At 49.9% G+C, this 14252-nt stretch overlaps 1 protein-coding gene across 1 annotated transcript; it reads left to right on the forward strand.

The window, feature by feature from the left end:
• Window positions 1-3147: 3147 nt before the first annotated feature.
• On the forward strand, window positions 3148-13750 carry COMMD2 (COMM domain containing 2). The gene is made up of 5 exons (XM_066599107.1): window positions 3148-3285; window positions 7517-7594; window positions 9756-9838; window positions 9913-10086; window positions 13346-13750. The coding sequence occupies exons 1-5, from the start codon at window positions 3219-3221 to the stop codon at window positions 13541-13543; spliced, it is 600 nt and encodes a 199-aa protein (XP_066455204.1). The 5' UTR covers window positions 3148-3218; the 3' UTR covers window positions 13544-13750.
• Window positions 13751-14252: the final 502 nt, after the last annotated feature.

The raw sequence follows: 14252 nt of genomic DNA on the forward strand, positions 1-14252 counted from the left end.
CTGTCTGGCTGTATTCAGCTCTGAAGTTGTGCTGTTGGCATCCTTCCTACTTATCCAGCTCTTTTCATACTACGTGCAGAAAAGTTAGGGAAGGATCAATCTTCCTGCTATTTTTTTCAAACTCCTGTGCTGTCTGCGAAGTTTGAAAAGCCAGATTAGAAAAAAAAAAACCTTGTTCATGCGCAACTACGATCCGTACCGGCAAGCGTAGTTGTGCATACAGCCATCTTAGGGCCTTAAGGATGCAGTGATTCTTATTTTCATCTCCACATTGCAAAACCCATAACTTTTTTTCTCTATTGACTTAGATGAATGAGCTTGTTTTTTCTAGGAAAATACGTATTTTAATGGCACTATTTAAGGATATACAACATGTATTTCAAACCATTGATTGTTCTGTCTGACATTGTGGAAAAAAACATCAATTCTGCCTTTTTTATTTATTTACTGTATGGTATAAATTACACGTTAAATTAAAATTTTGAGTTAACACATTTGCAGTAAATTAATATATGATATCATGTAGTACCATCTTGGGGTACATATATATTTTGATCACTTTTGATTCAGTACATCAAGTCATTGAACAGGGTGTATTGCACATAGTGATGATGTCACAACACAGAGATGATAATTAGAGATGAGCGAGAGTTATTGCCTTTTGCGAGTACCTGCCCGCTCGTCTCAAAAGATTCGGGTGAGGGCGGGGAGCGGTGGGGGAGAGCGGGAAGGAACGGGGGGAGATCTCTCCCCCCCCCCCCCCCCCCCCCCCCCCCCTCGCGTCCCCCTGCTCACTCCCGCAACTCACCGCTCTCCCCCGCTGGCACCCGAATCTTTTGAGACAAGCGGCCAGGTACTCGCAAAAGGCACTACTCGCTCACGTATTTGCCTTTAGCGAGTACGCTCGCTCATTTCTAATGATAATGCATCTTAATGCACACGAAGATGGGATCTGAGCAATGTGGGATTTCCAACTTTACATGGAGCTAGCAGAGACGGTCGGCCAGCCCACTGGACTGCTCTGCATCATTTACATGCCGCGCGGGAGATTTTCAAAGTTCCAAAACTTAGGTATGCCTTTTGGTCATAACACATACAGTGTTGATCCAAGTTCAGACGTACGTAAGTAGCGGTGCACCACACGCAAGCATGCAGCCAGTATGCACTGATATGCGTACATGATGACAATCGCCATACACTATATTGACGTGTACGCGCATGTAATACGTGCCAAGATAGTGCATGCCGCGTTTTTTTCACGCAAGTAATGGGCTATGGACATCGCGTGTAGCGCGTGAGAGGCGCAATGACAATACGCTTGTGCGAGAGAGGCCGTGGAAAGCGGGATGCTTCATACTTATAACGTTATTATTAGTTCTTGTGAAAAAAACTGCTAATTAATGCTCAGAGAGAGATGGGGACAACATGTTTCTATATGACTTCCCTTTACCTGCATACAGCCATGGACTTAAAGGGGTTGTCCCGCAAAACCAAGTGGGGGTATACACTTCTGTATGGCCATATTAATGCACTTTGTAATGTTTGTGCATTAATTATGAGCCATACAGAAGTTATTCACTTACCTGTTCCGTTGCTAGCGTCCTCGTCTCCATGGTGCCGTCTAATCTTCAGCGTCTAATCGCCCGATTAGACGCGCTTGCGCAGACCGGTCTTCTCCCTTCTGAATGGGGCCGCTCGTGCCGGAGAGCGGCTCCTCGTAGCTCCGCCCCGTCACGTGTGCCGATTTCAGCCAATCAGGAGGCTGGAATCGGCAATGGACCGCACAGAAGACCTGCGGTCCACCGAGGGTGAAGATCCCGGCGGCCATCTTCACAAGGTAAGTCAGAAGTCGCCAGAGCGCGGGGATTCGGGTAAGTACTGGACGGTTTGTTTTTTTATGCCTGCATCGGGTTTGTCTCGCGCCGAACGGGGGGGGGGGGGGGCTATTGAAAAAAAACAAAAAACGTTTCGGCGCGGGACAACCCCTTTAATGGCTACATTTACTGCATGGCCACTTTATTAGAAACACCCGTCTAGTAGAGCATTGGGTCTCCTTTTACCTTCAGAACTGAACTTGTTCTGCCGTAATATTGGCCCGTGCGGACAGGATATACTCTTATAGCTGTCACAAATCAGATGGCGATACTGACAGGTTCTGAACAGCTGCATACGCAAAAAGTACAGTACTATGTGCAGACGCGTGCAAGTGTATTTCATCCAGCCTTGTTCATGCGCAAATACATTGTGAAGCAAGCATGCGCACTGCCTGCTTATCAGAACAATTCCTGACATCCTCCTCTGACCCCTTTTTGCTAAAGTATTTACATCTACTGGATTCCCTTTTGCTGCACGTTCTTTGTTGATGTCACCATTCTTGGTATACTCTCCACACTATTACACAAGAGTATTGATAGTGAGGTTGATCAATGAGTGGAACAGGTTACCACGGGAGGTGGTGAGTTCTCCTTCAATGGAAGTGTTCAAACAAAGGCTGGACAAATATCCGTCTGGGATGATTTAGTGAATCCTGCACTGAGCAGGGGGTTGGGCCCGATGACCCTGGAGGTCCCTTCCAACTCTACCATTCTGTGAGTCTATGAAAGCCCAGAACGTTGGCAGTTTTTGAATCCTGGCCTTGGCTAGTCCAGCACTGATGGCCCAGTCTTCCTACAAACTTGCTGAGATCACTCGGATTTTCCCATTCCAATGTTGATTCACACGGAAAACTGAATTGTTATGGGCTGCATGCTGAAATTTTGCAACTTCTAAGTGAATGAGATTTTAAAAAATCCGTAGCGGAAAATGCTTTTTCAAATTCTCTATTGGTTACGGAAAAGCAACGGATTTGCACAGCGGTTCTCATTAATTGCAATGCAATGATGTGATCACAGCCAAAGCGATCTACAGCAAACGTGTTCACTAAAGTGGTCATTCACTGTAAATAAAGCAGCACTGGCCGTGGGGGTCAATGACTCCCAACCTTACCAGTTCACTGTGTAACCTCACACCCTGCGACCTGCTGTGCTCTGCTCATGAGTGACATTTCCGTGCATTATACAAAGCTACCACTAGATGGCGATATTGCCGCACTGTAACCGGAATCAATGAAGAGTGAGTGCTGTTTCCTGCCGGAGGGTTTGTGTGGGTGCACACGGCAGAGCCGTCACGTGATGGGCAGGGCTGGCGGTGTAGCGGCTGTACATTGAGGGGCCGGCGTCATGTTACTGGTGCTGAGTGACGAGCACCGCGCACATCTGCAGATCCTCACCCAGGTGGAGGGCGCGGGTGAGTCACGTGACCCGGGAGAGGTTGTATCCGCATCTCTGATGTCATCTGTGACTCGGGCATCAACCAGAGAGCAATGTTGCTATGCCAACAGAGACTTGGGTGCCCCCACATGCTGAGGAGCACTGTCCTGCCCCCCTTCATCTAGTGCTGAGGATAATAGGAGGTGAAGCACTGGCAGAGCGTGTCCCATTCATGTGGTGGGGCCTCTGCGTAGCCAACAGGTTGCCACGCAGCCACTAATTACAGCCAAGGGCCGGTGCTGCTGTGTGTTCTACTGGCCACATTAATGGTCAGCAGTGAGCGCCCACCATCAGGTATCTCAGTCACTTCGCAGCTCCAGGCCAGCCGCCATTGATGTCATCACAGACTTCCCCCAGTGTACACGGCGCACATGCCAGGGGAGATTACAGCCGCTGCCACACTGGAGCTGCGGAGTGACTGAAATACCTGGTGTGGGGTTACTGCCGGACAGAGGGTTCGCTATAACTACGGGGGCGGCTGAGGGGGACACTATAACTACGGGGGCCGCTGAGGGGGTCACTATAACTACGGGGGCCGCTGAGGGGGACACTATAACTACGGGGGCCGCTGAGGGGGACACTATAACTACGGGGGCCGCTGAGGGGGACACTATAACTACGGGGGCCGCTGAGGGGGACACTATAACTACGGGGGCCGCTGAGGGGGACACTATAACTACGGGGGGCCGCTGAGGGGGACACTATAACTACGGGGGGCCGCTGAGGGGGACACTATAACTACGGGGGGCCGCTGAGGGGGACACTATAACTACGGGGGGCCGCTGAGGGGGACACTATAACTACGGGGGGCCGCTGAGGGGGACACTATAACTACGGGGGGCCGCTGAGGGGGACACTATAACTACGGGGGGCCGCTGAGGGGGACACTATAACTACGGGGGGCCGCTGAGGGGGTCACTATAACTACGGGGGCCGCTGAGGGGGACACTATAACTACGGGGGCCGCTGAGGGGGTCACTATAACTACGGGGGCCGCTGAGGGGGTCACTATAACTACGGGGGCCGCTGAGGGGGGACACTATAACTACGGGGGCCGCTGAGGGGGTCACTATAACTACGGGGGCCGCTGAGGGGGACACTATAACTACGGGGGCCGCTGAGGGGGTCACTATAACTACGGGGGCCGCTGAGGGGGTCACTATAACTACGGGGGCCGCTGAGGGGGTCACTATAACTACGGGGGCCGCTGAGGGGGTCACTATAACTACGGGGGCCGCTGAGGGGGTCACTATAACTACGGGGGCCGCTGAGGGGGTCACTATAACTACGGGGGCCGCTGAGGGGGGTCACTATAACTACGGGGGCCGCTGAGGGGGGTCACTATAACTACGGGGGCCGCTGAGGGGGGTCACTATAACTACGGGGGCCGCTGAGGGGGGTCACTATAACTACGGGGGCCGCTGAGGGGGGTCACTATAACTACGGGGGCCGCTGAGGGGGGTCACTATAACTACGGGGGCCGCTGAGGGGGGTCACTATAACTACGGGGGCCGCTGAGGGGGGGTCACTATAACTACGGGGGCCGCTGAGGGGGGATCACTATAACTACGGGGGCCGCTGAGGGGGGATCACTATAACTACGGGGGCCGCTGAGGGGGGATCACTATAACTACGGGGGCCGCTGAGGGGGGATCACTATAACTACGGGGGCCGCTGAGGGGGGATCACTATAACTACGGGGGCCGCTGAGGGGGGATCACTATAACTACGGGGGCCGCTGAGGGGGGATCACTATAACTACGGGGGCCGCTGAGGGGGGATCACTATAACTACGGGGGCCGCTGAGGGGGGATCACTATAACTACGGGGGCCGCTGAGGGGGGATCACTATAACTACGGGGGCCGCTGAGGGGGGATCACTATAACTACGGGGGCCGCTGAGGGGGGATCACCATAACTACGGGGGCCGCTGAGGGGGGATCACCATAACTACGGGGGCCGCTGAGGGGGGATCACCATAACTACGGGGGCCGCTGAGGGGGGATCACCATAACTACGGGGGCCGCTGAGGGGGGATCACCATAACTACGGGGGCCGCTGAGGGGGGATCACCATAACTACGGGGGCCGCTGAGGGGGGATCACCATAACTACGGGGGCCGCTGAGGGGGGATCACCATAACTACGGGGGCCGCTGAGGGGGGTCACCATAACTACGGGGGCCGCTGAGGGGGGTCACCATAACTACGGGGGCCGCTGAGGGGGGTCACCATAACTACGGGGGCCGCTGAGGGGGGTCACCATAACTACGGGGGCCGCTGAGGGGGGTCACCATAACTACGGGGGCCGCTGAGGGGGGTCACCATAACTACGGGGGCCGCTGAGGGGGGACACCATAACTACGGGGGCCGCTGAGGGGGGTCACCATAACTACGGGGGCCGCTGAGGGGGGGTCACCATAACTACGGGGGCCGCTGAGGGGGGGTCACCATAACTACGGGGGCCGCTGAGGGGGTACACCATAACTACGGGGGCCGCTGAGGGGGTACACCATAACTACGGGGGCCGCTGAGGGGGTACACCATAACTACGGGGGCCGCTGAGGGGGTACACCATAACTACGGGGGCCGCTGAGGGGGTACACCATAACTACGGGGGCCGCTGAGGGGGTACACCATAACTACGGGGGCCGCTGAGGGGGTACACCATAACTACGGGGGCCGCTGAGGGGGGTGACCATAACTACGGGGGCCGCTGAGGGGGGTCACCATAACTACGGGGGCCGCTGAGGGGGGTCACCATAACTACGGGGGCCGCTGAGGGGGGTCACCATAACTACGGGGGCCGCTGAGGGGGGACACTATAACCACGGGGGCCGCTGAGGGGGTCACTATAGCTGCAGCTGACACTGGATTTGTTCACATTTTCAAAAAATTGCTAATAGAATCATCGTGATGGATAATAATCCCCAGGAATCTGCAATGCACTTTCTAGCCCAAAATAAATAATAGCCGGGTGGTGGGGAAGTTAGATTGGAAAGGGTTAAAGGTGTCCTTGTACTTTTACTGTTAGTAACCGATCGATCATCAATAGATAATCAGTGGGGGTCTTCTGCTCTGAATTCAGTGTGATCTGTGCCTGCAGTGCCAACCTGGACCACTGCAATACTGGTGGCGCTGTCCACTTCCAGCGCTGGCTGCACTGATGGCGATCCTGGGGATACTGAGCAGATTGTGAGGACCGGTGATCAGTAGTGGAGGTCCTGGAGAGCCCCGTTATGTAATTACATGCAGGCGGTGCTGTAAGATGTATAGACAGGTTTACCTGTTGGGTTCGACCTAACAATGCCAGACTGTTCATACACCTGGTTGTAATTTTGGTGTGTCCCTGAACAGTTGCACCCCCAATGGAACTGAACAGGAACTACACCAGAAAGGTGTTGTGTTTTTAGTGAGTGCCTGGCATTGTCTAACAGCCAGCCTGCTGTAGGTGTGTGTCTTGTATACATGTTCCCAGGTGCTCTCCTATAGTCCTGGAAGGGCTGAGGCTGCCTGGACATGGGGGTCAAAATTGTGGAGACACAAATATGAACCCCGCTCCTTTGAATGGGGTCATACACGTGAGCAATGTTTTCCTTCATGGCACTACGATGCAATGCAGGAAACAAATCGCAGCAGGTCCTATCTCCCTTCATGCTCTTGCATCGCACCGCCCATTGTTGTCAGTGAGACCGGCGGCAGCATCGCGAGGTCTCCCCATTGAAAACTATGGGAGAAATTCTGCGATCATCCGCCGCGACTGACAGACGTGGCGGAGGATTGCTTCTTCCCCGCAGTGATGTGAGGCTGTTTTCACATGAAGACACCTTGTATCTGCAGGGAATTCACATGGTGGGGAGCGTGATGGGGGGATTCACGACCCATATCATGTTCACCAGTGTGAAGTTGGCCTTAGGTTATATTCAGACGGCACGTAACTTCTACTCTGAGCCCTTCTGTCCCGGCTGGCAGTTGAGTTACCGCAATGAGGCAAATGGAGACCAAAGGTCCGAACATCGGTTATGAAGGACAGAGTAGCACAGTTGACAGAAATGGAGACCGGGTCAAATGGGGACCAAAGTTTGCGCCTCTGGTCTCCTTTTGTCTTGTTGAACTCCATGGTTTCCCATGGTTTTCAGCGCTCCATGTGGGACTCCGTCATAACTTTGCGTGACACCAGCCTGACTTGTGTTCCTCTTTATCTTTGCAGTTGTTGGAGAGTTTGGTCGGATTGCAGTAGAATTTCTACGAAAAGGATCAAATCCCAAAGTCTATGAAGGGGCTGCAAGTAAGTGTCAGAACTAGATTGTGTAGCGTCCCGTTCTGTGTCAAAGGGGATTACATCCTAAGGCCTCATGTCCACGGCTGGGTCAGATTCCCCATGCAGGAGCCTGCAGTGGAATCCCACCCTGCTCGTAGCTGAGGACACATAATTACCTGTCGGGATCCGGTGCGGGTCTCCGGCGTCCCAGACGGATCTTCTTTCTTCTTCACTGCGGATGTGTGCGGAAGCAATGGCCAGCGCGCCACATTCACGCGCTATACTTTTTTTTTTTTTTTAATTCCTGCAGTATCCGCAGTCTGTCCGTAGTGTCAGCTGGGGAAGGGCCGTGGATCAGACAGCTTCTATTGGTTTCAATGGAAGCTGTCCGTACGGGACCCAAAATGGAGCATGCTTTGATTTGTTTTTCGAGCCAAAATGTTCGCAGAACAAATCCGCATGCTTTAATGCATTTGCAAATGCCCATGTATTCCTATGGGCGGCTTGATTTGCGGATCTTCTGCGCTGGTGACCTGCAAATCAGATTCGCTCATGGACATTGGCCTTACTCTGCAGTCTGAGCCTGTAGTCACATGTACTGTGCTGGACACACACTAGTATTATCTGCTAGAACTGTGCAGATGTCCAAGTAACGGCTCGGAGAGGACCTAGCACACTGCCTAATGCTGCCGGCCTTACGTTTCCAAGTGTTGCCAAAACGGCTGTGACTTGTGGAGACGTGGACTCTGAAGGTGACCTGTGGTTTCTGGCATTAGCTGCAGGTCCTTTAAGTCCTGCAAGTTGTGAGGTACGGCCTCCATGATTCAGACATCTTTTTCCAGTACATGCCATAGGTGCTCGGTAGAGTTAAGATCTTGCGAATATGAAGCAGTCAACACTTTGTTCCTCCAGCCATTCCTGAACAATTTTTGTAGCATGGTAGGGCATATTGTCCTGCTGAAAGAGACCACTGCAATTGGGGAATCCGTTGTCATAAGGGTGTGCTTGGTCTATAACAATATTCAGGTAGGTGTGATACATCAGTAACATCCATATGCATGTGAGGACCCAGCCTTTCCAAGAAGAACATTGCCCAGAGCACCACCGCCTCTACCAGCTTGCCTTCCTCCCATAGTGCATCTTGGTGCCATGTCTTGCTCTGTAAGCGGTGCGCACACACCCAGCCATCTACATCAGTATTTCCCAACTCCAGTCCTCAGGGACCCCAACAGGTCATGTTTTCAGGATTTCCTCAGTGTTGCACATGTGATGTAATTATTGTCAGTCCTCAGACATTACCACAGGGGTTCATACTATAAGATATCCTGACAACATGACCTGTTGGGGTCCCTGAGGACTGGAGTAGAGAAATGCTGATCTAGATGATGTATGCATTAGTACTTTGACAGGCTCCAGCTTCGTAGCCCTATACTCAGCAAGCCACAATGTAATGTGTGCCCAGACCTTTCTATCACAGCCAGCTGTAACCTGGTCTTAGGAATTAGTGCCACAGTAGCTCTACAGTGGGATCCGACCAGATGGCCTTGTCTTCACACCCCACGTGCATCAGTGAGGCTTGGGCACCCATGCCCCTGTCACCACTAGTGTCCTTCCCTGGTGCACTTTATCAGGCACTAATCACTGCATAGTGTTCTCAGAGGCAAGAGGAACTGGTAGAGAATATGTATAATGTTTCATTATGCAAGAAGTAACATTTGGTGAGGCAGAACACTCCTTTGTTGAGCCGATAACCACGTTTTGTACAGAGGATCATTTATTATATTCCTTGGGACATGAAATGACTGATTTGTAATAACAGGGGGTCTTAGTAAATTAAGGTAACCCCCATCGCCAACCAGAGGGTGAAGAGAAGGCACCCAGAATACTAGTTAGTACAAGTGACGCTCTTGAAAGGGTAATTTTTTCTTTGGAGTTCTGTGGAGGCTTGCTCGATCCTTCGCGGGGATGTTGACTAGTTGAGAGGGCCACCACCACTTATTCATTATCTTCGTCCGGCTTTGTTTCAGACCTCTGTTAGGGATTTAATAGGTGTCATTGTACACAGTAGTTTAGCTGTAGGATAACCTATGACAGATGCCATCACTTTGTAGAGGATTGTCTTGGGGATCGCTATTAATCGCCTTTTAGAAGGCAGGTGTGAAGTGTCACTCTCATTGTCTCTTGCCAGGGAAGCTGGAGGTGAGCAGTACAACTATCCAGGAGGCTGTAGAAGGGCTGACGTATCTACTAACAGAGAGCTCCAAGCTTATGGTGAGTGCCGTCCTATCAGTCTGTTCTCAGCCTTTGTGCGGTGGTCTTCATGGAACTATTCTTCTTACACACAGATCTCCGACATTGATTTCCAAGACTCCGTGCTTGTTTTGGGATTTCCTGAAGAGTTGAATAAAGTCCTTCTGCAGTTGTATTTGGAAAATCGGAAAGAGATTCGTCAGATTCTTAGTGAACTTGAACCCAATCTTCCTCAATACCATAACCTTGAGTGGCGGCTGGATGTCCAGGTACATAAAATCTACTGGCGTGTTTTCTAGACTCAGTTATAATGTAAAACTGGTCAGTAAGTTTTACAGTTGGGGACTCTTAGCCAGTTAGGGGCCAGCAGCACACGCTCACCTCTAGTAGCATACATTGTGCCCTCCATGTCTCTCCAGCAAGTACATAGGCAACTGCCTGTCCCCCAACTACCATAGTAATCAGAAGACCTTGCTAGTGACCACAGCAGGGCTGTCACACCCAATGTTCAACTGGTCATCAAATGTATGAAGCGAAGGGAACAAAACCCTGTCACCAAGGCCAATTTTTGAGTATTTATAAGCTATGAGAGCTTCATCACACAAGTGATTTCTGGTCATAATGCTCTACAGCAATTGTTAAATAACCATTACAACTTGGAGTAAAAGCACTTTTTCCAAACTTTTGACATGTCAGAGAGACATATCAAGCTTTGATCAGTGGAGGTCCTGCTGTTACGTCCCTTGCTGATCGCTAGATCGAGGGGGCTGCACCCAAGCTCTGTGTCCCTTCGACTCCTTCTCTGTTTTTTGGCTTCTGCCAGCAGTTGTAGGCGGACACATAGAAGATTTCTATAGGCCTCTGAGTCCGTCTTCAATTGCTGAGATGAGCTGGCAATCAACAAAGACAGGCAGAAGGGGTGCAACACTTTGATGCCACTGCAGCAGTAGGACCTCCACTGATCAAAACTTTTGACATGTCTCTCTGACGTAAAATTTTATGCAGTCTTGGTAACTTTAGAGTAACCGAGGAATAAAATATGTAAACACATAGAGGAGTGTTAGACTCTCTTCAGGCAGCATGTACTGATGTCCCTCTGCAGAATGTACCACCCTTCCCTCTCCCACTCTCCTCACTTAGGACCTAATGAATACTCGCGCCAAATTTCACACTTCTACGACATCGGGAAGTTGTATTACATAGGGGTGCACTTACTTTTGCAATTGGCATTGAATAATCGAGTTGTGACCCCGTTACTTTTCTTCTTTAGGACCTAAAGATTGGGTGTGCCAAATTTCATGTTTGTAGAACATCGGAAAGTTAGAGAATTAGATTAGGTACATTACACAGGGGTGCCAACACTTTTGCACTTATGGTAATCGCCTTTTCCTTTTTAGGACCTAAAGAATGCGCATGCCAAATTTCAAGTCGGTCGATCGATCTACGTTACTTATTTTGAAGGGGCTAAAACAGATCTGTTACTAAAATATGCCAATACAAGAATACGCTATCCTACCAAAAGTATTTGGACACCCGTATCAGTAGACTGGATCTTGTTTTATTAGCATGTCACGTGTCCTGTACCATGCTATATAAGATTCAGACTCTTGGATATGTCAGCCATAGTTTGTGATAGGAACGGTACAATATTGTATATACAGATTATGCTGTAGATGGGCCAATACAAGCCATGCATCAGCCCGTCTACTATTGAGCAAGGGGCGTCATCGTTAGATAGTTGAGCAATAAATGTTCTATGAAGGGAAGGGACTTGTTATTCGTGTAGCGCCAACTTATTCCGCAGCACTTTCAGTAAGCTTGCTACTCGTTTTACCGAACTAGGAAGGCTCATTCAACCTTGAGCCGGCTACCTGAAACATGTGGGGATTGAACCCACAACCTTCAGGTCATGAGTGAGAGCTTAGGACTGCATTCTGCTGCCTTAACATTATGCACCACACGAGGCCTGTGAAGTGACAAATCATGCTACTCTATCTTCAGATCAGATGGGTGTACCTGGGTGGGGAGGGTAATTACTAGGGAAAACCTTTTACCTGAGTGTGTTGTGCCAACAGGTAAGTAGGAAGGAGGTTCCTGTATGGTCTGGGGATGGTTTACGTGGCATGGTCTCTGTCCGTTGGTTGTAGTGGGTGGCAAGAACCATGAACACAGGAGTATCTTGACATTCTAGAAAATAATGTGCTGCTGACAATGTGGTAATACTCTGAGAGTGGTCAGAAATACTTCCATCAAGACACAAATTGTCACAAATCCAATGCTGTTTTACTTTGGTTTGAAGCTATGGGTGTTCCATGATTGAATTGGCCCAACTTGAACCCTACTAAACATCTCTGGGGAAAAAATATGAACTGCGTCCATTTTCTTTTGAGAGAACTTGCCAGACGTTTGCAGGATAAATGGAGGGAAATGCCAAATGAAGTGTATTAGATGTTAGTAGAAAATATGCCGCAGAGGGTATCCGATGTCATTAAGGCCAAAGAGACCCCACTTAGGGTTAACATATGTAAATAAATACTACTTTAGATTCTTGCTCAGATGTCCAACTACTTTTGGTAGGATAGTGTATTATAGCTATTATGCCATAAGATACAAAAAAATCTATACTACCTGATTAGAATATAAACAGCTGGTTCGGGCTAATGAGTCCAGTTATTCCTGCACTTCTTGCGCTCTTTTTGCACAATACATTGGTAAAAAGGTCACAAAAAAAGGAAAATTAAGAAAAATCACGGAAAACTGCCATATACTTACCAATGTACTAATACAAGATAGAAGGGCAGGGGAACACAACACCTCCCTCAACATGCAGGCAGCCAAAGTGCCAAATAGAGGAGCATTGCAAGAACTGATGACCAACCACTCACCTACCTACAATACATTGGTGGCCATCAGTCAGCAGTGAACGCTTCCTTCTGAATACTGTTAGACCGGGCATTCATAGCATTCTGCACTCTAAGGTCTCATTCACACAAGCAATGCATTTTCACGCTGGCCGAATCACCGTCGAAAATCACATGAATGAAGAATAGTCGTGATTTAAGTCCCGAGCTTCAGCCGCGTTTTCTCATCCATTTACACGGTCAGCTGTGGCGTATTAGCGAAAATATACGCTGCGGCGCGGTAATCCCTCAGACGGCATAAATCCTTGGAATGTCTTCTAATAGTTAAATAGAGCCAGCTGCAATCCTTTCACAGCGTTAAACGCAGCTAAACCACTTCCCCCTCCCTTTTTTTCAGCTCCCGTAGAAGCTTTTGGGAGCCTCCAGCATATTTTAGCAAAAGATAGGGCAAGACCTCTCTTTTCCGGCTGTGTATAAAATCGGTCGCTGATGTCCTATTCCCGGTGCAACGTTTTTACACTGCTAAACATTTTGATGTTACTTGTAGCACACGTTAATAGCTATAAAAGACCACTAGAGGGCAGTATTATGCTCCTGCATGTATTGGAAGAATCCTGGTGTGTAGGTTGAATGAGGTCTAACACATGTCATATCCGCTCCCATGTAGCTGGCCAGCAGAAGCCTGAGGCACCAGATAAAGCCCACCGTCACCATGAAACTACATCTGAAGGAGAACGACGAACTAGAGACCAGCGTATTACAGACAGACCCTGCCACATTGGTCCATATCATCCAGGAACTGGAACAAGCGCTCGCCGAGATGAAGACAAACCACTGTCGCCGAATTGTGCGCAATATTAAGTAAACTATGACTTATACGGCAGCAGTGGCGATGTATGGATACACGAGCGTCACGGTATATCATGTAACATCGTATTGATGGCTGGACTTACTGCAGGGTTGGAGTCTCGTCTTAAGTAGTAGGGGCCAGAAAATAATCTCAGCACCTTACTTGTAAATAAACTGTAAAATCTTGAAATCTTTCTTTGTTAATAAAGGATGTCCTATTGGATTTCTGAGGTGTTTTATTTACACTGGCAATATGCACATACTTGGTCTACAGCTGTCCAAGCACGGAAGAGTCTCGGCGTGCACCCGCAGCCCATGTACACCAGATGTCAGGGTAAATGGTATGGGAAATGGCATCTTCAGCTGGGAAATACGCCACCCATTGATCATGCATGTTATGGGGAAATGGTTACCCACAGCTATTGTAGGTGATGTTCACATCAGCATTCAGAGCCTCCGTTGGGGAGGATGGTGGAGCTGCAGCACTGGATCGCGGCGGCAGAGGACGGGGTAAGTAGTCCTTTTGCTATTTTGGCAGAGCTATAGGGCGCATGTTGCTCAGTAACCAGACAGCTCCTTTTAAAGGGGTTGTCAGCTCATTTCAGTAGTTGATGGATGGGGTCACCACTCAGGCGATCATCCAGCCCGCTGTCCAGTGCAGCAGGCAGTATGTTGTCCTCAGTGGACAGGGGAGGAAGTGTAAGCGCCAACATTACTCCCATTGA

Source organism: Eleutherodactylus coqui, chromosome 1 (assembly GCF_035609145.1).
Source record: "Eleutherodactylus coqui strain aEleCoq1 chromosome 1, aEleCoq1.hap1, whole genome shotgun sequence".
NCBI lineage: Eukaryota > Metazoa > Chordata > Amphibia > Anura > Eleutherodactylidae > Eleutherodactylus > Eleutherodactylus coqui.